Source organism: Neolamprologus brichardi, chromosome 18 (genome assembly GCF_056152115.1).
Source record: "Neolamprologus brichardi isolate AB-2024 chromosome 18, ASM5615211v1, whole genome shotgun sequence".
Classification (NCBI taxonomy): Eukaryota; Metazoa; Chordata; class Actinopteri; order Cichliformes; family Cichlidae; genus Neolamprologus; species Neolamprologus brichardi.
Window position 1 is genome coordinate 15,400,110 of NC_142121.1, and position 25,607 is coordinate 15,425,716.

At 37.7% G+C, this 25,607-nt stretch overlaps 3 protein-coding genes across 3 annotated transcripts; 2 read left to right on the forward strand and 1 right to left on the reverse strand.

Moving 5' to 3' along the window:
• The first annotated feature begins 7,818 nt into the window (after window positions 1–7,818).
• Window positions 7,819–10,021, forward strand: ccl25a (chemokine (C-C motif) ligand 25a). Its single transcript, XM_006792244.3, has 5 exons — window positions 7,819–7,870; window positions 8,462–8,547; window positions 8,761–8,878; window positions 9,210–9,315; window positions 9,403–10,021. Exons 2-5 carry the CDS (start codon window positions 8,484–8,486, stop codon window positions 9,430–9,432), a joined length of 318 nt encoding a protein of 105 aa, XP_006792307.1. The 5' UTR covers window positions 7,819–7,870; window positions 8,462–8,483; the 3' UTR covers window positions 9,433–10,021.
• Window positions 10,022–14,462: 4,441 nt separating this feature from the next.
• LOC102790668 (serine/threonine-protein kinase NIM1-like) lies at window positions 14,463–17,015 on the reverse strand. The gene is made up of 4 exons (XM_006792242.2): window positions 16,946–17,015; window positions 16,500–16,775; window positions 15,400–15,668; window positions 14,463–15,218 (listed from the first exon to the last, which is right to left on the reverse strand). Exons 1-4 carry the CDS (start codon window positions 17,013–17,015, stop codon window positions 14,463–14,465), a joined length of 1,371 nt encoding a protein of 456 aa, XP_006792305.2.
• A 2,848-nt stretch (window positions 17,016–19,863) lies between these two features.
• pnhd (pinhead) lies at window positions 19,864–24,420 on the forward strand. The gene is made up of 7 exons (XM_035908351.2): window positions 19,864–19,915; window positions 20,243–20,338; window positions 20,547–20,686; window positions 21,214–21,490; window positions 21,990–22,171; window positions 23,083–23,141; window positions 24,181–24,420. The coding sequence occupies exons 1-7, from the start codon at window positions 19,864–19,866 to the stop codon at window positions 24,329–24,331; spliced, it is 957 nt and encodes a 318-aa protein (XP_035764244.1). The 3' UTR covers window positions 24,332–24,420.
• Window positions 24,421–25,607: the final 1,187 nt, after the last annotated feature.

Below are 25,607 nucleotides of genomic sequence, written 5' to 3' on the forward strand. Positions count from 1 at the left end.
GGTTTGTGGGCCAGTCAATTGGAAATTAATTTCACTGACTGAAGCGGTATTGTTGGTGTGTGTTCTGTGTTCTTTTAGCTGCAATTCAAATAGTGTGAAAGAGACGTAGCTGTAGATTAGACTCAAGTATGCAACCTTCAGTTTGCACTTTATTGTGTGGTTTTCTTGCACATATAAAATATATTCCAGCAGAGAATCTATATTGCGTTATACTGCATGCTGTAAATAAAAGAATCATTCAAACTATGGTGCTTCCATAAGATTTTAAATTAAGACTGGGAAACATAACCTGCACCTGACCAGGTGATGTGTTTGGCATAAGTTACCACGGTAATTTATCACAAGCACTTCTGTGACACAGAAACTACAACTTTAAACCCAACATAGCTTAGTAGGCCATTAATCTCACTTTCTAGTACACCCTTCAGGTCATAGTCTTTGTGGTGTTGAGTTTGGCAGTTTGGAAAGTGCCTGAAGTGAAATGTAAAGCACTGAGTTGTTTTCTTTTCTCTTTTTTCTTTGCATGTTTAACAGACAACTGTGTTAAACTTTCTTTAAAAAAAGTGTAATGCTGAGAATGTACATGTGCACATTTAGTTTGGCTACAAGTGTTGATGTGGTTGTAGTGGCTCAAGAATCACTCTTAGAGCTTAAACGTTCATAAAATATCATAAAATACAGATAGTGCATGCTCAGACAGTGAAGGCAAAGCTGTGACACTATGTGTTTTTATGGTGAGAATGTTTAATTAAATTGAAAAGATTTGAAATTCTTTCTAATAATAAAATGTTAATAATTTTAGCCTTCTCTTAAAAGGCCTTTGTTAGCAGCTATATGTTCATCAGCCTTTTGTAAGTTGAGCCAACTTGAAATTGCATTTCCCATAGCACTTGTTAAACTTTCCAGACCATCTCTTATCGTAATACAACATTCTTCCTGAAGATAACAGGATAATCATCCTGTTACGATTAGAAATGTTGTAATGTGGGAATATTGGTATTATGTGATTCATTATTTGGTGATAATGGTAAGTACCCCTGCTTTTCATCTTCCAATAAATGGTCTTTCCCTGCATATCAGGCACAGCCATCTGCTTAGTTATGAACTAGATTAAGAAATATAAGTTCAGCATAAAACAATAGTAATAATAATTATTTAATTAATAATAATTAAATACAACACAGACATAAATACAAACCAGATCTTTGCCTTCTTTGCTCAAATGTGGCTAAGGAACACTGAAAAGAGGACATTTCATAAGAGTTTGCCTGAGTTGACCAAAAGTTGGTAATAATAATCGAAATAATCGTGCTTGAGATTTCCCCTCAGGCTCCCCTCAAACAAGCCACTGCATGTGTTTATACTCTTTGCTGCTGAGGGCTGTCATCCATCAGACGAGCTTGGCTTCTGCTTTGGGTCATATCAGTTTCTCTTTTGTACTTATCCACTGGTGTGGCGAATGTCCACTGTGCATCACTGTGTTTGCGTCTACGGGCAACAAACACCCCTCACTCAAAAGTTGGAACACACTCCCCCGCGTACGAATAGCAAACTGGCTCTGTAACGCTTACCAAACTCTAATGCACTCGATGGTGTTTCTATCATAATGAGTCAAAACCCATCATGGCAGATCCTGTAGCATTATTAGGAGGGTAAAAAGTAGTCTTTCAGTCAGAATCCATGCGTGGTGCAAAACTTGACTTTCTGCCTTCCTGATATGTGTAATATCTGTGTAATGATAACATCTACTTTGAAGTAGTCCAAGATTCACAATACTTTTTACATAACAGGCTTCTCATTTTCCAGAGTTTTGTAACTAATACCTAAAGATGAAACCCTTGAGGGGAGTCCCCTACAAAAACACGGGGTAATTATGGTTATGTAACTTTCTTCCACAAAATCCAAAACCATGTTATTTGTTCAGTGGTATAATGTTGGATCTTATCTACTGAAACTTGTCATTTGAAGGGCAGAACTGATTGCATAATACATTAGAATAAAATAAAACTGCTAGGGGAAAATTAAAAACTCCAAAAATGCTCAACGTAGCCACATTATATGGACAAAAGTATTGGGCCACATGTCTTAGTCTTTGAATTCAGCTGTTTTCCGCCCCATTGGCACATGCATATAAAAGATCCTAGCCATGCAGCCTGCCTTTACTAACATTTGTAAAAGAATGAGTCATTCTAAACAGCTCAACCATAGTAATGATTCCCTCCAAGATACTCGACAATTGATTGTCAGTGATATTATTGCAAAGTGGAAATGTTTAGCAACCACAGCACCGTAAAGTTACAGAGTGAGCTTGATGAGTGATGAGGCATATATTGCTTAGAAATTTCAAAGCTCCTCTGGCGTTAACATCAGCACAAATCCAGTGCACTGGGAGCTTCATCCTATGGTTTTCCATGGTCCATGGTCTACAGCTGTAATGTGCCATACTCTTTGGTCCATAAAGTTTAGCAGTGTTGTCTTTCATTTCAACTCGAATCCCGCAAAAAATGTGCATATTTGGTAATTTGTTTTGGGTTTTCTAGTGTGCCAAATGTGTTTGAAGTGTTCTCCAAGTGTTCCTATTTTCTCCCTGAGTCTGCAATACATTTTTTCCAGACTCTGACAGACAACTCTAAGTGCCTGCAGGTGTAAAATTACTCATCTATCATTAGAGTCAGCTTTGTGATTGACTGGTGACCCGTGTCTTGCCTCTCACAGTCTCACAGTCATAGCTCAAACAGAATCCAAGCCCCCGCAACACTCAGCGAATATATCACTGATATATGGATGGAATAAATTACAGGTCTGGGACAGGACAGGAATATGCATCCACCTAATCTTACTATTCACATTACTACATAACATGCACACATAGATTTGTCTGCCACTGTGGTCTGTGTCAGTTCTGCCATCACAATCAGGTTTTATTTTGATACTGCAATAAATGTTCTGTGAAGTAGGCCATTAAGGTTCCCGGAACTTCTGGGAAATTGTTGCATCTCTAGAGGTGACTTTGTGTATGTTTATATATGTTTATGAATATATAAAATCTCATTATTGCACTTGCAACTGGCTACTGAAGGTCTGATGTCCTAACCTAACATCAAAAGACAATAAAAAATACTTGTTATTGCAGAGGCCTGTAAGATTATAGTAAACTTACGCCTGTTTGTTGTATTCATTTCCTGGTTGATTTAATGATGACATGAAAAGCAAAAAGGCCAAATCATAGTGACGTTTGCGGCACAAATCAATGCCCCTGAGATTAAAGAACCTTTTGATCATGTTGACACGGTTATTTTTCCTTCCAGAAAGCAGTCAGTTAAAATTTAAACCTCAAATGAATTTTGAAGGCTTCCTCACAAGCATGCTTCCAAAAGAAAGGAAGAGCGGAAGGAAGGAAAGAAAGGACGGATTTGCAACTCCTTGACCTTTGCTTCAAAATAAAGCAATAATAATAAAACTGAAAAAGAAATAGTAGAAGCTAACTTGTTTTGGATAGCTTTCCCATGTGTTTGCTTTCATTTTTCCTTTTTTTGGTACACTGCAGTTTACAAATGGATCGTTGCAAGAGAAGTAAATGTTAAATCAGTATCATTATTCAGTCTGCAGCGAGTAAAAAGCCCTGTCCTCATCTATACTGCTGCTTCTTCTTTTTTTTTTTGTACTGCGTGCCAAAGTAAAGTTTCTCACACAATGATAAATGTATTCTTGGAGATGTTAAATGACAGCGATAATGAAGGGATAAAACAACATATCACATTATCTGACGGGAATGCTGAAGACAACACTGTGCATCTTTGCACAGACAGAGTCCAAGTAGCTTTGGCAGCAGACCATCATCTTCTGACAAATACTCAATACCATTAATCCATCAGGATTTTTCAAATATGCAGTCACATACAGGAACAGAGCTCGACACAGCCAACAACCTTTTTTTTCTTAGAAAGCTACTCATTGGTTTGCCAATGAATGTTCAGTTGAATTGTACTGTGATCAAACCCGCACATCTAACATGAAATATTCACTGCAAGACCAGAATTGCCCCTCCAAAAAAAAAAAAAAAAATAGAGACAATTTAATCAGAGCAATCTGAACGTATGTAAACGTCTTTAGAGCCTGGGTGGCATCAAATGCAGATTCTTTCTTTACGACACATGCAGGTTGCATGTGGGAGCAGTAAATAACTGAAGTGAGCATAAGTATCCTGCAGGCACAAAAGAAAAAGAAAGGGAGAGGTCAGTGGCACGCTTCACACCAAAGAGTGCTATCAGATGTCCACTTAGCCGCTTGAGGCTCATTAGTACCTGTCACAGGGCGTTCAAAAAGAATCCTTCTAAATGTGCCGCTGAAAGCCTCTTGTCAGGAATTAACACGGGTGGATATGCATAGATGGATTCTGACAAGTATCTTTAATGCAAAGTTTATCATTTGTCAGAACTTAATATGACTGTAGGGAAGATGCATGTACATCCTGATGTACTCTTACAGCTCAAGTTTCCCACATTAAAGTCAGGTTTTCTGAGAATACTGAAGAATGTAAACAAGCGTTTAATGTTGCGCTAACATGTATCCCCTACACCGCACATATCAGACTAATATTGGTTCTGAAGTCAATATATCTGAGCCTAAAAGGCAATTATTATTATCATGTAAGGTTGGGCAACATTAATGTTATATAAACCTGCACTTATGACTTTAAAATACAAAGACTTGTTGTCTCTTTTTTATGTCCCCTTTTTGGTAAGTTCCAAGGGTCAAAATGGAGTTCTCATATTTCCGGAAGGCCTTGTGAACTATGCTGGTATAAAGTCTTTATGGTCCGATAAAACTTTGCGTAACACCTGCAGGGAATTTCCACATATTTAAGAGTAAGTGAACAACAACAAACCTTTCGTCTTTATTCTGTGATAGACATCAAAATGTTTCTTTTTCTATAGAAAAACACCATACATTTACTGTGTGCTCTTAAAATATAGGTGGGGGTGTGAAGATTTATGTTATCAGATGAAAAGATTACAGTGTTTGAGAGTGATTCAGTCAAATGAGGCTTTAAGATGAATTTATCAAGAGATCTAAAGGAAAATCTTATGTTTGTATGTAGTAAATCTGCTCTTAGCGTGTCAGAAAGATCTTATCAAGTTACACAATTGCCAGTTTCCAAAGAAAGAAAAGACTCAAGAAATGGGAATGGTTTTCTGTTTTGGAATTTTAATATTCAACTAAATCCTTATTTTGCTGTTTAAAGGGTTATTTATTTTGACATAAACAGAAATGTCTTATTAGTTGGATATTTGACTGTTATGGCTGTGGCAGCCACTGCTCTGATTTTGCAGTTTGATACAATCAGCAATTATGCAAGAGCACTTATGCTCCAGTGCAGAAGCCCTTTGCACCGTAATGGCTGTGTGGTCATAGTCTGCTCCTGCTCAGTGGAGAGTAGGATACTTTGTTTATTTAACCTCATTACTTAATTATACCTATTTAATTTTCTCTTGCATGTGGTGGCCAACTTGTAGATTTTGTTGTTTTCTTTTGATGGCAATAGTGGGTTTTTAAAAATATCTACAAATAGGATTTTATCAATAAAATAAATGTAAAATATGATATATATGGTATACTATAAGCAGTGCTGTGCGTATATTAAAAAATGTCAGTTTTGCTTCTATGATTGTGTTTTTATACTAATGTGTGTGAATTTAGATCAACTGCCTGTGCTGTCTGCATGCTGTATAATATATAATAACCATATTTTTTAGTGTTATAACTGATAATCATTTTAATATCTACCAAATTTGAGAGTGATGGTCCAAAGAAAGTATGCCTTCATTCAGTTCTAAAGTTTTATGTATCAGTTCATGATTTAAAAAAAAAAACCTTAGATGACACAACGCAACATGTTACACTGTGCCATTATTTATTTAACAGAAACAAAATCAAAATAAATCAGAAGCAGTGTGTAGGAAAAACTAAGTAAAACCCACGATTGATTATTTGGGCAGCAATAGATTGAAGTAACTGTTTTCTGGAAGATTCATCAATCTCTTATGGTTGTAGGGGAATTTTGGCCCACGCTTCCTTACAGTGTTGCTTCAGTTCATTGAGGTTTGCAGGGATTCATTTATGCACAGCTCTCTCTCTCCTACCACCGCTACATTTCAAACAGGTTGAGGTCGGGGCTTTGACTGGGCCATTGCAACACCTTGATTTATTTCTTTTTTTAGCCATTCTGTTGTAGATTTGCAGTTGTGCTTAGGATCATCCTGTCGCATGACCAACCTTTGACCGTGCCAGATGACCTCACATTGATTATAGAATACTTTGATATAAAGATGAGTTCATGGTCAACTCAGTCACTGCAAGATGTTGGAGATCCTGTGACAAGCTCCAACCTCTACCACCGTGCTTGACAGTTGGAATGAGATGTTTGCGCTGTGTCTGGTTTTCTCCGAATGTGATGCTGTGCATTATAGCCACACATTTCCACTTCCACCAGATGTTTTATGGTTTGCTTAGGTGTAACTTTACCAACCTAAGTTGTTCTTTTAAGAGAGAATAGACTTTCTCACGGCAACCCTTCCAGACAAGCCCTACTAGTTCAGTCTTTTTCTAATTTTACTATCATGAATTTTTAGTTAGCAGGTTGGGTCCATGTCTTCATGTTGTCAAGACCAAATTTCAACCTTACCACCCGTATATCTCAGCAACAGTCAAGATTCACAGTTTAGATGTTACCCATGTAACTGTCAACAGCCACAGATTAGTATTGGAGCCCAAGCCCAGGGATTATTGTTGTAGATATTCACCTAAAGTTTACCAAAAAAGTTCCAATGTTCAAGTCTGTTATTCTGTTAATGCCATTAAATACTGTTAAGTACAAGGATTTCCCCAGCAGAACGTTTTGGACAAGAATTGAGAACAAGTTACGCAAGTAAGAGTTCACTTAACACCTTCATTCAGCAGCCATTCAACAGTATTTCTCAATATGTAACTGTCAGTGCGAGGTCACAAAACCTTTAGAGTACAGTATGCCACACTCCAATTACAAAGCCTCGAGCAACATAGGAGTAAATGTTATAGTTAGAGATGTATATTTCAGATAAATAAAGCATAATATGGACACTAAACATTTGTTTAACCTCCGCCTTCACACGCCGGCAGTGTGTTTGAATGCAACTGAGGCAGGTGTGGCACTGACAACCACGTGAAAGACATGAAATGAAACTAAGTGAAACAAATAGGATTTTTTAAAAAGAGAATAAGCACAAACATCTGCATTTATTGTGGTAACATTCATTTAAGCGTGCTCTAACTTGGATTTTTTTTTGCTGGTAATGACTGATTGACTGAAAAATTATACGATCTAATGCGTGAACTTTTTTAAAGGCACCAAAGTAGGGCATGTCAACAACATGAGAAATAAACTGGGATCCACCTAGTTACTGGAAACTAACTGCTGTCTTTGTTTGATCAGTATTAGGGGACATGTCACTCTTTGTTTCACCTTTTATCGTTATATTGGCCCAATCTTGTCTTTTTAATCAGCGTGCATTGCACCTGACCAGCTTGATCCCTCTCAGACACGTGCCTTTGCACGAAAATGCAAAAAGTCAAGTTTCTATCAGTGCGAGTTCATTCAAGTGTTTTTACTTTTTTTTTTGATAAAATCAGCAAAACATAAAATCGCAATGCCAATCAAGAAACCTGAGGCTGACGCCTTAAAGGCATTCATCAAACAAGAGTTAAAAAAAAGTCTTGGTACAAAGGTTATGGAAATATGATACTGCCCCTGAGTGTCTTTATAAGAGTGCTGTGCCTGCACAAGTTGATAGACACAACGTTAGAGCTTCAGTCTACACCTGGAGAACGGGAGGTGAGTTATCATATTCGTTTTTACAAACAGACATTGCGCTCGGTTTTCACATGGATGCTTTACTAATTATAGGTTTATTTATTGTCATTTAATTTTATTACTATAGTAATATTATTATTGCATCGGATTAGTTTCAGTAAGTTTTGCAGTATTTGTAAGAGTACTTAAATGAAAGTAATGATCTTATAACACATTTTGCTGTAAGATCATTGAAATAGATAATAAAATAGATTCAAATAGAAACTGATTTGATGTTTATTTGTTCTGAATCTTGTTTCCTTAACACATCTGGGCATTGGATGCATATTAATTCAGTCTAATGGCCAAAGCTAAGTAGACCTACTTTTGCAAATAGGGTAACATTTCTTTACCGGGTAGAATTGCTGAGCTTAAAAGATTAATGATACATTTCGGTAACAAGTCCATTTAATGTACAATATTTGTTCAAGGTTCAAGGTTTGAGATGTAAATCATGAACGCATGGGAGGGGTTGAGGCACCATAACCACAGAGTGATAAGGCCTATAATGTTGATTGCAGGGAAAAACTTAAAACCTATTTCTTATATTTATAAACCTTTTTTTTTTTTCAGCGCTGCCACAACAGACCTCGCCATGCGGTTCAACACTCTGTTCTTCCTGCTGATCCTTTCCTGCGTCTGTCTGGCATTGGCACAAGGTACAGCAATTTTAAAGAAAGAAATCTGAAAACAGTGTCATATATGCAGCATGCAATAAAGAGGCGTGAAGACACAGCAGAGATAAAGGTGGCTGTTTTATTGCTGAAGTGTGTGCGTGGGTAGATGTTGCTTCACTGCATACTTGTCTTAAACAACATATCTTTGTTGTGCAAATTTGATCATGTTGTTAAATGGTGATTTTATGTTTTCAGTGTCCTATGATAACTGCTGTCTAAAGTATGTGAGATCAATGAGCCCCGGTGCTCAAAAACACGCAGTAAAGTACAGACATCAGAAGACAGATGGAGGCTGCAACATCCCAGCTGTAATGTAAGTGGATGTACAACAAATAGTGACGTTATTATTGTTAAATAAACAGTCACAAAAATGCTTTTCTGGTTGCGTCTGTACTGTAGCACCTATGACATGATGTCTTTAAGGGGTTCCTCTGACGAATACCCCCTTCATTGTTATATAATAATAATGATAATTACAGTGAAACTAGCAAAAATCTAAGTGGAAAGTGAACGTACATACAAAACTTCCATTTTAGCACTTTAACACAGCAGCCTCTCTGAACTCGCAGTGATTTTTTCTTTAACCCATGTCTGTTTTATTTGCATGCTAAAAATAATCCTCACCTGTGCCAATTATCTTTCAGCTTCACCATGAGGAGGGGCCGTATCCTCTGCACAGACCCAAAAGAAACGTGGGTAAATGACCTGATGAAAAAAATTGACGAGAGACCAGAGAAGCTCAGTGATATGGTAATCACTAAAACCATTTTGCGGCCTGAGGATTTGCTTGCGCATTTGAAAAACCGATGTTCACACTGTTGTCTCTGTTCTTAACAGCGACGTCGACGACATTCACGGAGAGGCTGAGGGCAGCTGCCAGCTAACATTGGCCCCCGTTCATCTTTCTGCCATCTGCTATCTTATAAACGAGCAACGTGTGGTTTTATGGTGGTTTTTATGGTGTCTTACGGGAGGCAGTTGTGGAAGCCTGCCAAGAAATCTTGTAGCATTACTTTTGCTTTCACTCTGTGCAAATATAAGGGTCAAATGCTTAAAGTTTCACTTTGCTCTTTTTGGGTTGGACTCTTCGAGCTAAATGGCCACAGAAGAATTAATATCAATGCATGGCTGGAAATATTTCAATGAATTCACTGAAAATATTCGCTACTGTTTCTTGCCTTTTAAGACATGAGATATTCAACAAGCTGCTTAATAATCTAAATTGTCATTGAGTGTAAATGTTGTACTATTTAGAATAGCTGGCTCTTATGTAATGTGTCCAGATGTCTTTCAAACACAAGTCTTTAATTACTTTTTGAAATCAGCAAAAATAAAATAGTCATAATTTTGTCCATGTTTTAAATGTTAATCTTTTCATATATTTTCATGTATTTAGTTTGCACGTTTTACTACAGTATATGTACTCAAATAAACATAACTTTTTGTATCATGGTCACAGAGGTTTTGATGTTTTTTTGCTGTCACACAGTTAATCACAGTATATGCAGAATGGGATGAATTTAGGTCTGAGTAAATAAACAAGTTGGACTTAAAAACCTTTGGTAAATGCAATATTATCATATTATTTTCATACTGCGTACCATCCGTGCCAGTATTTATGTCTACATGTGCGGTCTCTTCAAGAGATTTCATGAGGCTGTTTTAATGCTCCCCCCTTACTTAATTCAAATAAAACATTTCTAATCCTGGGTGCGCAGTCCTAAACATCAGTTTTAGTAAACAGCCCCAATCATAAAAGACCTTGACGTTTAACTACTACTTCAATAATACAAAGAAGACTGCAGTACAGAGATTACTATTAAAGTTTGTGTTAGAGTGATGGATGCACATGGTTTGCCCTTGCATGCTCTGATAGTCTTTGTCCACCTCCAACAAATAAAATTGCTGCATTCTCTATTTTTCCTTCCTTAGCTTTTAGTGGAGCTTCAAATTGAATTGCTTTGCACAAAATGCACAAATTCTTCAGTTTAATAGTATCAAAATAAGCGACTGTAATATCAAGATTTAAATCCTCTGACACAAGGAGAGAGACAAAAAGGAAATTCTTGAGAAAGAAATCAGGCGCAGGCAAATCTTCAATGAAGTATCTGTGAATGATGATTAACAGCAGTATGATCTGATTTGACAGTGCTGGGCACATTCATTGATCTGTGCTACTGCTGAGACTTGCAAGTGATAAAATCTCGCTGTGAGTAATGTAGGTGCTTTCAGACAATGCTGCTCTGCAGAGACCTTTTTTTTCTTGCATGCAACAAGATGAAGCAAGTTGGTAAAGTATGGCTCATGTACTAATTTTCTTGTGTTTGTTGATTAAAGAATTAATACGAACACTGCCGACAGCTAATGTGCACGTGAGAAAGAAGTGAGAATGATTGGTATTGCTAAAATTGGTATTGCTAAAAGAAAAAGAACAAAAACTTTTTAGCACAGGGCAATTGAGATTTTAAAAAACGAATCTTCCTTGCATGCAGTCGAAGTATTTGTTTGAAAAGGTTGCCAACTTAGCTGAAAGGCAAAAGTGATGGATAGTCTGACAAATACAAAATAATTACTGAGACATCAGTGGCATAAAGAATATTGATGGACATCCAAAATTGCATCGAGTATGATTAGTAGTTGTACCACCATCGGAGGTCAGAGAATTGGGTTGCAACTTAAAAAGGTTTTTGTTGCTGAGGCTTTGTTCCTTCGTGTTTATACAACAGTAATGCTGATGAATGTGCATGCTGAGGCAGAAAGAGCTGGCTAGTTGGCAGCCTGAGCAGAAATTTTAGCATCTGTGTTTTAGAGGGGGGGACGGGGAAAAACATGAAATCAAAACATGTGGAAAATCACCCTACACTGAAACAAAAGTGATGCATTACAGGAAAAGTGGTGTTTGAACACATATTAGAGAAGCAGAGGAATTTATGTTTAAAAAAAACTTGACTTTTTCCCCCCCTGTTCATCTTCACTTTTTAACTGCTGCTGGTAAGCGGCACTTATCTATTTGTGAAGTCATTAAAATACAACGGGAACATAAATGTGTGAATCCCATTCCTCATTTGGTTCATTTTGTTTCCAAAAATTGCAAAGTGAAACAGATTTGGTGCCAGAGACATGAGTGATGCCTATAAATCATGGTTATTATGAAAATGTAAAAAAAAAAAGGGGAAACAAATCAAGTACCTAGATGAAAGAAGTTGCAAAAGATTACACATGGAAAAGTTATTTGAAATTGACATTATATTTATTACTGTGATAATTTAAGACTTTAATCAAACTCCCAGGCTTGTCAACACAGCTACTTACTTTCACTCTGACCAGTGAAAGCAGTGAATGAAAAATATTTGTCTAATATGTGACACAAATATGTAACAGAACTTTAATGACTGGACAAACGTGCAGTTTCAACCACCAAACACTCTTTGGTAGATTTCCCATCAAAGAATGGCCTGAAGGAAGGAAATCACAACACAACTTTGTACCTTTTATTTATGAGAGGTGTGAGCATGCTATTTCTGAGAGATGTTGGTTCACATTAAAAAAAGAAAGACTGAGGCAAAATGCAGAGTTTTTAAGAATACATGGACTTTTACATATTTATTTACTGAACTTGAAAGTAAACTTGCTGTGCTTATTTTGTGGAGAAAAAGGAGAACTTGAGGTGTTTATCAAAGAAAGTTTGGTGGACTCTGCAGCACTAAAATGGCCCAAGAAAAAAAGAATTTAAAACAACCAGAGTGCTTCATAGGCAACCAAAATAAATGCATAAATAAATAAATAAAACAGATCGAGGATATTGTGGGAAATCTGGAGCTTCAGTTCATAAACAAAGGAGATAATTTGACTTTTTCTCCTTGGCTCTGGATCAGAGCTGCAATGTTCACGACACAGCACATCTTTGTATGTTGGATAATGACCGACTTTAAGATCATGCATGAGCTGGCATCAATGCACTCAGTGAAAGGGACTACAAGAAGGAGTGATTTGTAAGTTTTGATAGGCTCGGGCTGAAATGGGACAAACTTGTTTTACAACATGTGTTACAACCACTGTCTGTCCAAATCTGACAGGGAAAACTTTTGAAGCAGATCCATGATAAAGTGACTGAAATAAACTTTTGATCTACCTTTATATACGAACAAACAATTTCAGTGATAAAGTTCAACAAATCCAAATACAAAGCCTCTCTCTGTAATGATCACCTCTCTGGGTGATCCAAGGCGACTTTAATCTATTTGTTCAAGCCCAAAATAGACCAGATGTCTCTTAGTGAAGAAGAAAAAATGAAAAACCTAAACTATGTGCAGTAACAGTCTACAGAAAGTTTTTGAAATTTTGCAAAAGAAAACATGGCCATTTGTTCACAGTTGGTTTTGGTAATGTTGATTAAATAGTGAAGAAATGTTGGTATTTTACTATGCTATTTCACAATTTCATTACTAAATTGTAAGATCTACCCTTACCAGTAGTGGTTTATAAAAAAATAAAATTAATATTGATCTGAACTGACTTCAGTTTATTGGTGCTTCATATGGGCCCTTGGGAAAATTTCCCACCGCTGGCCTAAGTCAATAATTTTCAGTCATGCTGCACCAATGCGCTGCCCAGGAACTGCAATCCATCAATTTCTCAGCATTCTCAGCCCAGAATGGTGACTGACCTACCGTAAGTCTGCATATGAGCCGGTGTATTTCATGCTAGCATAACATGCACACAACTGTGCAAGTATATGGTTTAGCATCAAACCTAATCCGACGCTTAAATCACCCTCACACAGCTAAACATGAACATTTTTAAAAAGCTAATGGCTAAAGCTAGAGCTGGCCAGAGTACAGATCTAGCAACCTAGGTATGAGCAAAGCGTCAAAGCACTAACTGGAAAGTGGACAAAAGACAAAACAGAGAAGAGGGTCAAGAAGGTCATTTCCTGTCATACTGGTAAAGGATGTCAGTAACTGACATATGTTTTACAAAAATCTTTTGCAACTGCTTATGTTTTGTAAGGTACAATTAGTCAGGTAAAGGTGACTCAGCACACAAACTCCTCTTCAGTTGCACTAACTTCCAGTTCATTTTTTTTCAAAGTCCAAGAGTTAATAAAACAAAGAATCTAAGCTTCAGGAAAAGATGAATGAAAACCCTACAAACAGATTAAAATCATATTTAAAATTCAGATATATGGAGTATTATGATCTTGTGAAACAAAACACAGAAACATGCACGTATTGTTAAAACCAATCAATACTTTGCTCATTTAAAAAGGAACATGTATTTATGGGTTTTGATACTTCCACATTCCTGTTATATTACCGATGGATGAACCTGGGTCATTGTCAGCCCTCATAATATTTCTGTCAGGCTCATTTGGCTTAAATGCTCACTTCGTTAAAGCTACAAAAGAGTGCCAAGTATGGTCACAGAGTGTGTCGGTGTGTACACTGGCATTTACAATAACGTCCTATCCAAAAACAACTCAAAAATGAAACCATTTCACCCCTTAAGCAGCTCCATATGACAACAGATAGATAGATAGATAGATAGATAGATAGATAGATAGATAGATAGATAGATAGATAGATAGATAGATAGATAGATAGATAGATGGATGGATGGATGGATGGATGGATGGATGGATGGATGGATGGATAGATAGATAAATGGATAGATAGAATGAGCAGTAACAAAAAAGATAAAAGAAGATAAATAACATGAAAAAGTATGTAAAATAAAGACATTTATGGTGCCACATTCACTGGTCTGCAGGTCTTTATTGCTGAGCTAGGCTCCTAGTAATTGTACCCCTCTTCTCATCTCACGGTTGTTCTTCAGGAAACTAAGCCAAGTTTCCCAAAGCTGGTGCTGTACTCTTTAATTTCTTTAAGAAACAAAAACTACATGATGACACAGACCACAGAGTAGCGCTTGTTTAGCAAGCCATCTGAACCTGCTCTCCATCTGAGTCTGTTCTGAGACTCTCTGGTGCATGTTTGAATGTAACCCACAGCTTCCACAGACCTCCTCTTCTGAATTCGATGTAGCAAAATCCGATATGCACCAGTAATGGGGCTCTGCAAGTTTAGGTTGTTGTTGAGAAGATGAACTTTGGTGATGCCAAGATCCTCCAGCATTGCTTTTAAATTTAGATCATCTGACGTCAGGATGTAGTTGGGTTCAGCCAGATGAAAGGGGGTAGATCTACAAGGTGCATAGACCTGAGGGTATTCAATGCCTCTCATCCAGTCACTCTCCATGATCTGTGTCATAGTTAGGCGATCCAGTGGAAGTTGCCTCAAGAGGCCCTTGATAATATCCTGGCATGACTGGGGTACATAAGAGGGGATTGTATAAGAGCCCTCCAGGATGCAGCACTTAAGCCTGCCTGTGTTACTGCCTTTAAATGGCATTGTGGCAGTCACCATAAAGTAAAGCAAAATACCCATTGCCCAGATATCTACGTACTGACCAATGTAGCCTTTCTCTTTAAACAGCTCAGGGGCTGCATAAGGCGGAGAACCACAGGATGTGTAGAGGACATTGCTGAGGCAGCAGGATGTACTAAAACCAAAATCACCCACTTTAATGCAGTATGTGCTGGTGTAAAAGATATTCTCAGCCTTCAGGTCCCTGTGGACGATATTATTATCATGCTGGAAAAAGAGAAAGAAAGACTGTTAAAGTTATTTTACAATTTAATAACTGACAGTAGTACTTTTTTTAAGATATGAGAACTTTAATACAAACTTATGAAAGTTTTTAAGTGTCACTTGTTTTATTTTCTAGCAAAACGTAACCTTAGCAATGATCAGCTGAACGTTTCTCTAAACTTACCATATATCTGACTGCAGACAGGACCTGTGAGAAGACAAGCTTGCTCTCCAGGTCTGACAGGCGCCCCCTGGTGCTGATGCGGGAGAACAGCTCTCCTCCGCTGGCATACTCCATCACCAGGTAGAGCCTCTTGAATGTTTCCACCACCTCATACAGGCGTACTATGTTGGGGTGGGCCAGCTTCTCCATGCAAGAGATTTCAGAGGCAAAAAGACCCTGCGAGCGTTTGTCCAAACGCGCCTTATCCAGGACTTTTACAGCTACTCTTTCTGTAAGATGAGAGAAAAAGGCAAAAACAAAACAAAACAAAAACAAAACAGTGAGGAAACCAGAAAACAACGTTTTCCAGTTTCTTTTCTACCTTTTTCCTGTATTCAATCTTTTTTATCTCTGCATAATCTGCTATAAAAACGAGTTTCAGCATCATTGTCATATTACACCACGTACACTGACTGCTAAGCACAAAACAATATGGATTAGTGGCTGGCTGAGATTAGCTGTCTTCTGACATCTGCAGTGACCCAGACTGACTGAAGTGATGTCTGTGCATTCAACTGATAGCTTACATCTAACAGGTGAATGAGGTCATTTGGCACAAAAGCCTCTGTATACTTTGCAGCATATATAAATAACAGAGATACTTAAGAAAGACGTCCCTTATAAAATGCCTGAAAAGTTTGATTTTACATCTTTATCACATACTTGTAGTACATCTTTTCTTTGGGGAATGCAGTGTAACACATATTTATGTATTGAGTGCTGATAGCCAAATACAACTCAGTTTATTGCCCGTGTTTGCTTCACGTATGAGATAAATGGCAGACGTAGCTTTTTGTGAGCAATTCAACATTACACCTGCACTTTAATTGTATATTTTATCTTCAATGAATATGGATCACACACTGTTTTCTGCTTTAAATAACATAATATTATTTATGATAACAACAGGAAGTAAAGCTTGATGTAAACTGGATTATTTCTTATGTAAATATGTGATATAATAACAATGATTTTAAATTTACAACTTATAGTCATTTCCTACCTGATGACCCAAGATGTGATAATGAAGGTAACAAAAGACAAAGCATCAAAAATCTCACCTTTGGTCAGGTCATGAATTCCCAATCTAACCTGGGAGAAGTTGCCAGACCCAATCTCCCCTCTGAGCTCGTAAAGCCCTACTCGACGTCCACATATCAGGTCATTCATCACCTTTTCTGAATGGGTCAGATCATACAAGGCCTTTCCAAATGCCGTGTGCTGCATCGCCGCCTCATCCCCTGTCTCATTCTCTTTTGTCCCCGCCTTTTTGCCCAAATTTGGAGACATCACGGTAAAAACCTCTTCCTGGCGAGGAATTGTCTTCAAGTGAGCCCCTGAGAAGAAGAAGGGAATCCAGCTGTTATCATACTGTGAGATGCAACAAGAGTTACTTTGAATGATTATTTCTGTATTGGATTTGATCTAATTGACATGTACACATAAAATGCAATCTTGCAGTTAAAAATGTTCAAATCAAACAAAAAAAAAAAATCTTTGTACTCACATGTTTTCCCTTTTATGTTCTTTTTACTCCTTTCTATGTTTATTGCATTATTTTTGTTGTTTAAATACATGATTCTTTTCGCCTGGCACCAGAGAGTCCTCCAAGTTTCTTTGTTTTCTGTCTTGTTGAATATTTTAGAAAATTAAAAGTTGATAAATTAACAAGAAAATAAATTTCCACAAAACAGCAACCGGAGGAAAAAGATTGTCTGAACAAATACGAGCAGTATGATAGGAAATGAAAATCATCTGCAGGCATCAGGAAAAATGCTCAGAGAAGAAGTTTCTTAGATGATGAACCGCTTGTCCAGATGCTGCTACTGCACCAGCTCTCGCCCTACGCTGCAGTGTGTCTCTCCTCGCATATAATCCGGAAATACAACATAACGCCATGTAATCCCAGCGTGTTGGACTCCTCCCACGCAGACAGACAATAGACAGGATTTGGAGGCTTCTTTAAACTCTAGACATGAACTAACCTCTGTATGTCATTCTTAGGGGTCAGCCAGCTGGGGCAGGGTGATTACTGCATCTTCAGCTGGCTCAGCTGGACATGCATTCCTCAGATTGTAGCCTTTATTGAAGACAAGCACGGATCACATTTTGATATTACCAATTAAACATTTTACCTAAACAATTATCATACTTGTCAAATTCCGAACAACAGCACTGATAACTCAAAATACTCATTATTTTCCAATAGAATTGCAAATAAAAAATGCAATCCTACCCTCACCTACAGTCAGCTAAAAACTAAAAACAGTGAGAGCGTGCCTTCTTTGCCTTGTTACTGGGCTACAGAGCAAAGCAGTGACCCAGACATTGACCATGACACCAGACAGACACTTGGCCAGACAGCCGACACACTGATGTATGTTATCAGTCAGTCCCGTCAACCTCTGCTACCCAGGCTGGACACGGAGACCGTCTGACAGTCACCGTGCATAAGCTGCTTGTTCGTGTCACAAGTGAGTCTCTATAATCCAATCATAATCTCAGTGATCATCCAAGCACGTGTATTGTAGTCTTCTAATAAAGAAGAGATCTGTCGGGGAAGGTGAATTAACTACAACGGGACTATTTCCTGATACAATATCAGGATGATGTTACAAGAAATTTGTGATCTGTCAGCATATGGTTAAAGTTACATTAGATGAATTGAATACAGTTGTGTGATTGAAAGGTTTTTTAATGGTAATCCAAATGGGCCAATGTCAAGACTTGAACCTAATGCAGTTTAAAAACTATAAGAAAGAAAAGAAAAAAATGGTTTGTGCTTCCTCTTCAAATATTATAAAACGATCTATTTAAAAACAACTACTCCAAAGGTTTGTAAGTATTCCAATGACCTGTGTATTTTATATTCAAAAGAACTTCACAATGTGAGTCAAAAAGAGGCACGCACAATGCTTTGAAAGACTCTTAAATGGACGCAAACTGAAAGTCATTCTCACCAATAACATCTGGAGGTTTTTCTACTGTCACAGTCACCTTTGAACTGATTTTAATTTGGCTGTTTACAAGTTTAAACATAAGAAACAAGCTCAGGTAACCTCCATCTGTGGAGGAAAGGGTGGGATCCTAATACTGGACATTGTGATCAGACAGCATGCCAAAAAGCTGCACTATATTTTGCACCGATCGGCCATAACATTAAAACCACAGACAGGTAAAGTGGACAACCCTGAGTATCTTGTTGGAAAGCAAAGATCTGCTGGAAAATCTTTGGTCCTGGCAATAATATGAATATTATTTTGATAGATAGCATCCACCTGGTTACCCCTGGTGCATCCTCCACATCCTTCAGCCCTGCATGTGCTTAACTCATCTGGTTTGTTGTGGCTGACCAGGATGTGACTTTTATAAACAATCTCCCATAATCTTCTTTATGTGTGACCCAAACTTGATAACCCATGTGACCAGATTGCATTAATACAAGCCAGAAACTTATTTTGAAAACCAAAAGCAAAGCAACACACCCAATGATCTATATAATCAAATCAAGTAACTACTAGGATTGTAACATTACCAAGATTATAAGAGAATTTCAAAGAGATGTGTAGTAAATTAAAGAAAGGAATCAACAGCTGAAACTGCTGTAGGGCTGTCACCTTAATAAAGGTGTCTGAGCGCTGATGGTCTTCACGTTGATCCGCTGATCCTGGTGAAAATGAGGGGATCACATCAGCACATCAAAGAAGGATTAACACCTCGTTGAGATACTAATTAAAAATGAGCAAAATGTCAAGATTACCACACAGCTGAACGCTAAAGCCAAGATATCTGAAGAGGAGAGAGAAGGCCTTATTGACCTGGCAAAGCACCCAGATCCACTTTTATCAGAAGTAATATTGACATAAACTTGTATCTCTACAAGTTTATCTTGTAAGTACTTAATCTCTCTACTTTCAGTGAAGATTAAAAGCAGAGGGCAGTTCTGAGGGGTTTGGCCATTTGGTGTCATGTTGAATAAACACAAAGGTGCTGGAGTTTTCTAAAGGTGAGGCTCAAGCCCCCATGCTGATTGTGTTTATGTGTTTGGGACAGATTTTGTTTTAAGTCAGAGGTGCTAAACACCTTCCCCCTGAGATAAAAGATGATTAATGCCTTTGAATGAGCGACACTTTAATGACTCAGGGATACTTAAGCACTTCATTAGCCTGAGCTGAGGCCCGGTCGACACACTCGAGCCAGTGTGTCCTTACAGCAGGAACAGAAAAGCTGTAGAGATTTCCTTTGAAGTTGGCTTCTGCCTGGAGAAGCATGGAAATTTGATTAGCTCTCACTTTTTTTGACACCGCCCCTCTTTGAGGATTTTAGGTGACATTTGGGGCTAAAGCTCAATCCCTTATAAATATCTGAGGAGGGCAGAAGGACACTCAGGATCTGGCAACTGAGGAGTAGATTTGGACTAAAGCCATGGATATACAGCAACCTTTCTTACTCTTTCTGTGCGTCCTCCACTTGACCTGTAAGTGTTGTTTGCATTTTCTTTTCCACTGCAGCTGTGATGTGTAGAGCAGAAGGTAATCACTGACTCAACTGACACAAATTCGCTCAGATACACAAATGATTGCCTTTTAAATGTAAGTAGCTGAAGGTGTGATGCTGAGATCAAGGATGGGTTTAAAGATTAAAAGTAATATTTTTTGTTAAAGTTTTCTCCATAGAATGATCTTTTTCATGAATAAAAGACTTGGAAGAAAACCGAATCCTGTACAGCTCATCTGTAACTGAAATGCAGTTCCATGTTGAATCACCAGGGGAAATGTTGTGTGCTGCTTCTTGTGTTTTCCAGTGATGGGAGTGCTGAGCAAACACGTTGACCACAGGAACCTGTTTACACAAAGAGTGTGCTGCAAGAGGCAGAGCCACTTTGTGTACATTGGACAAGGCAAGGAAACACATTCCTCCACATGTTTCAAAATCCCACATCTTTCCACTGTACCCTCTATAGAAACCTAAAGCAAGGTTTCCTCTGATGTGTTAAAACAGGTTAAAGCAGGCCTTGAAGCTAAATGATGAGTTTAGACTTCTGCAGTTAAAAGGATGAACATTGTCTGCTGTCTGTCTTTAAATCGGCCTCGTTTTTCTTTCTTCAGATATTTTAGGAAGTCACATCAGTGTAGATGTAGGAATGTGCAGATCACATTGTGGGGCCCCAACAACACCACCGTATGAAGCAGGGAAGCAGCAATACTCAAAATATTCTTCAATGCTGGACTTCCTCAAGAGCAAAAAAGTAAGTGAAAACCTGCATTATCATAAGAATAGCTGCAATAACAATATGGGGAAAAGTGCTGCTTTGTAAACCATTAGCCTAACATCTGTGGGGTTACTTTGCACAAACTTATCATTTATATTATTTATAATGCGACACTAGCATTAGCAAGGTATTAGCAAGTGCTTAATTCATCATTTATATATCATTACTTCTACTTAGTATAACATCTGTTACTGTTACACCATGTACAGCTATCACTGTTACTACGTCACTGCTAGTTAGAATCGTAATCATCATCACAATCATAATAATATATCTATATTTCTAAATGAGATACTAAGGAGGAGTAATGCTATATAAATGATGAATTAAGCGCTTGCTAATTTTTCACTAAGCCCTTAAATATACCTAATAGTGTCACATTGTTATAAAGTACTCCCTTATTCTCTCATAAGTCTGAAACTACAATAAACGCGCAGGTGAGTACATGGGAACATGTTTCTACCGGTCTGATTCAAACAATAATTTCCCTTGGCCCAATAAAGACGAGGACACGTGGACCCGCTGCTTCACAGAGCGCAGGTCCGCTGAACCACCTGCCTTCATGCGGCGTGACTCAGGTGTGTGAGCCGACTGGGATGCGCGTGGATCGGCTCCTTCTGTTCGAGGGACATCGAGAGGTGGCGGTCATCGAGGACTGTCACTGTGAGATCAAGCTGGCCCAGTGCATCCGAGTTCCCGGACTGAGGACATACTTCTCTGAAACACCGTATGAGACAGTCATTGACGTGGGAGGATGTTCCCAGTCGAAAGGATCCCCAGGTGTGTGTGTGTGGTGGTGGTGGGGGATTACATGCCTAAAACAACAACAGACAAAAAAACACGAGGAAGACGTGTTTAAGCGAGCATGAAGCCGCCAGTAAAATTCCAAATGACTGATTTGGAAACAGTGAGTTTACCTTTTGTCCCACTTTGTAGGGCAAAAGTATTTTTCTATTTAGTGCATACTAAGAGTCAGGAAGTTAATCAGTAATAATTCTGAAATAAATTAATGAACATAGATTCAACACACATATAATATTAATGGGTAACCTGATAGCTACAGTTTAATTGACATTGCCTATGTAATTTTGAGTTAGAGAGGTCTGAAAAAAAAGCCCCACACATGGTTGATGAAGAGATGTTTCCCCTTTATGCACCTTATCAAAAAAAGTATTAGAATTCTGCTTCAGGGACCAGACGACATCATCCCTTCTATTTAATATTTCTGCTTCCCATCACAGATCATAATCCTGTTACTTTTATTATCAATCATTCACAGATGGATTCTCCTGTGTCCCCACAAAGTTTGAATCAGCCTTGGTGGAAACCCCTAACGAAGTGGATCTCATACAGATTGTGGCTGCCTGTGAGCTGAAGGAAAGCTGTTACAGGGTTCGATATGTGGAGTATTATTATGAAACAGTCCACCATGCAGAGGGAGTCAAAGAAGAGAAGCTCAAAGTAAGTGTCACCTACAAGCTATTACTACAACTGTAATTTTCCACAAAATCCCTACCCTTCAATTTTAATTTCAAACCCAGCCCTTCACAATAAACATAATTCCTTCTTTCATTAGCCCCCCTGCCACAGTTCACACTGCAAGAAGGATTCACGCTTGGTGGCAGTTTCACACTCTTTTGTAGTGAGGTCAAGAGGAAATGGGGCTCTAGCCAGGTGCCAGACAATAATTAAGTATCTTTGTTCACCGCAGATAAGTGGAAGACAGCACCTAATCAAAACAACACACTGGCTGGCTCCGTGCATCCTGGGTGTGAAGTAAATCAGCATGGCCTGCATGCGTATTCATGCACAAGCACAGACTTGAGGCTTTGATTGTTGTAGGAGAGCAGGAATCTCTGGCATAATTTTAACTTCTTCTAAACTGCATAAAGAAGGCGAAACCAGGTCAATACTCCCACAACACTTCACTGTTTCTTTGCACTTACAAAACGTTTCACTTTACAACGACTTATTTAATTCCCAGCCCTACTGATATCAGAAAAAAAATATTTGAAAGCACCATTACACAGATTTGTATGCCATGCTGAAGCAAATAAAGATTAAACACCAAATTCACAAAAAGAAGCTTTCCACCACCTGTACAACTGCAAAGTAAGTCAGCATCTGTGATTTTAACATCACATTTATATAATAGACGGTAAGGATTTAAGTTGAGGACTGGGTTTGGGTAGTCTGCCATGTCCAAGAACCAAAGGTGCGAGTGGAGCACCAACACAAATGGCCTCTGCAGGTGGTGAATCAAAGCAGTGCTAAACATGCTAAGCAGCAGCTGGACCCCAACTCAACTGGGTAAATATTTGCGAGCAGCTGTGAGCTGATTCCTCTTTCTCTCTGTTGCTAATTTTCTTCAGGAAATAGATGTGGGCAGATGTTTGGGAAGCTGCACTACAGGAAACCGATGCCTTCTCAGGTATGTGTGAACACAGCTGCTCCACACTGCCTCATGCACACCTCATAACAATTACTTGTGAGCTCTGACGCCTTCTGCTCTCAGCATGTTGACTGTTGGGTTAATTCCTACACCAAATGTTCTTTTTACACCTTCTACTTTATTTTGAGATGTTTGCAGACAACCAGTGTTACTGCTTTATCTTAACCAAATCAAAATAATACAAAATCCACCATCTAAATTTACCCTACACTTTGTAAGGTAAACGATAGATAGAATTCATTATGCTAAAGAGGTGCAGCATTTAAGAGACTTTTTCAACCACCACCCAATGCAAGGTTTATGGTTAAGTTAAGAATTTTTCAGCATTTTTCATGTTTTCACTAATTTTCACTAATTTTCACTAATTTAATTTAATCAAAAATCATATTTTGTTGATAACATGTAATAATTTATATTATCAATTAATTTTCTAGTTTACTGTTTTACAAAAAAAGGGAGGAAAATTTAGCACATTATTATTTTTTGATTAAGGTGCCGACTTACAGTTATTAACTTGCCTTCCTGAGCAGACAATTCAGCTTCAGTGTTAAATACTTTACTTTACCAATTTCTTCTTAACAAACTCAAGTGTGCCAGCTCAAATTTTAAATTTTAAAAACTGGATTTCAGTTTGTTATTTGCCCAAAAAATAACAATCTAATTTTTACTTAGAAACAAATTTTAGGCAAATTTGTCAAATATTTTTCTTCTTTCTTCTTCCATGAAGGGAAAAGACGTTGTGCATATATAGACATAACAAGATCCACAATTATCCTATTGTAACTTTCTTACTGTACTGTACAGAATGGTACAACATGTGTGAGACGAAATACTTCTACATATTGTCAGACTGGCAATAATGGTAAACTAGATACAGAAATTATATTTAGTTCTATTTCTGTACATTTTTCTATAAAAAAAAAAAATGTTTTGAGAGATAAATGAAATGCTGCCTACTTATAGCAATAAAGTGATTAGTGATTTAATCTTTTTGTCTTTTTCTGTGTTTTTGTTGCAGGAGTCCATCCGATCCAGAAATCTGCCACTTGTGGTCCGAGAGACAGTCCAGTTCCTGTGTTCCTCAGGGATATGAGAGCCACAGCTTTGTGAACCAGTATGGGCAGATTCGTACAATCCTGTCCATCACTTCCTGCCATTGTCGAAACTAATCACAGGCCCGTCTGCTGGAAAAAACAAACAAACTTGAAAGACTTTAAGAGGTTGCCACAGTTGGGCCCCATATTTACTGTAGCCCATTGATGACCCCACGGAATAGTGAATATTAAAGTGAATTTTTATTATTGTATCATATGTAATATATGTAAGATAAATTTGTAAATAAATTTAATACAACAATAAACGAGTACTTGTGCTTAAAGCATTGTACAAATACTGAGAATGCAAAAGAAACATGATTGGAAAAAGTTAAAGATTTAAGTCTAAGATCCACGATCTAATCTGAAAAAATTAGTGTGTGATCCTCTTTTTAATTCATGTATATTTAGTAGAATTTGTATAAAAAAGTATGTAAGCTAAGAAAAAAGTGTATAATTGTGCTATAGTCTTTGAGATGAGTTGTGAGTCAGTTAAATCTGAAATATCATGAAGAACAAATTCTAATTCTAATAATGTCATGATGTAATATAAAGATATTTGGGTCTGTGTTCCTCTCCAGATGCATCATAAAACTTTTTTTTTTTTTATTTTCCAATAAGAAGCTTTGGTGAAGTCTGGAAAAGAGGCGCAAAAAAAAAGAAAAAAGAAAAACAACTTTGCAAATGTCCCTTTGAAAAAACACGTGCAAGTAGCGCTTTGTTTTAATACCAACATGTGAACACTCCACTTTGTCATCTAAAGAAACGTTTTATGACCTGCCTGCAAGGTGTCATGCAGAAAAACTTTGATCTTTTACGTGTTTATTACAGCGAGGGAAACAAATTTCTCTTTTTGGCCTCAGTTTGCGTTTTGCGGTTAATCGTGCATAAAGATCAATGGGAGCAAATGGTTTCCTAGAAACTCTGAAATAATATGTTTAACGCATAATTTAGACCTAAATCCATCTACAGTTGAAATATGTAAGTAATATTTCTTTGTGGAAGAAGATGATGTTGATTATTCCTGAATATAAAATCAGAAAAATGAACTGAATTGATTTTATTTATTCGACTTAATGCGGAAGAAACCTGCAGAATCCGCTCCACTTGCCTCGCAGTGAGGAGTGAGAGCTCAAGAACAAATAACAGTCATAGTCATGTTGCAGACAATAACTCATTTGTGCAGTAAAAATGATTTCGATTGGTCTGATTGGCCCAGAAAAATACTGTGGCGCTTTTTCCAAAACATAACCGCAAATGTAGCGATCATCCAGCTGAACCAGCGCTTATGTAAATCTCACAGAGTGTGAGTGTGATACTTGCCTTTTTGTCAACCTAATGGTTTTTTCAC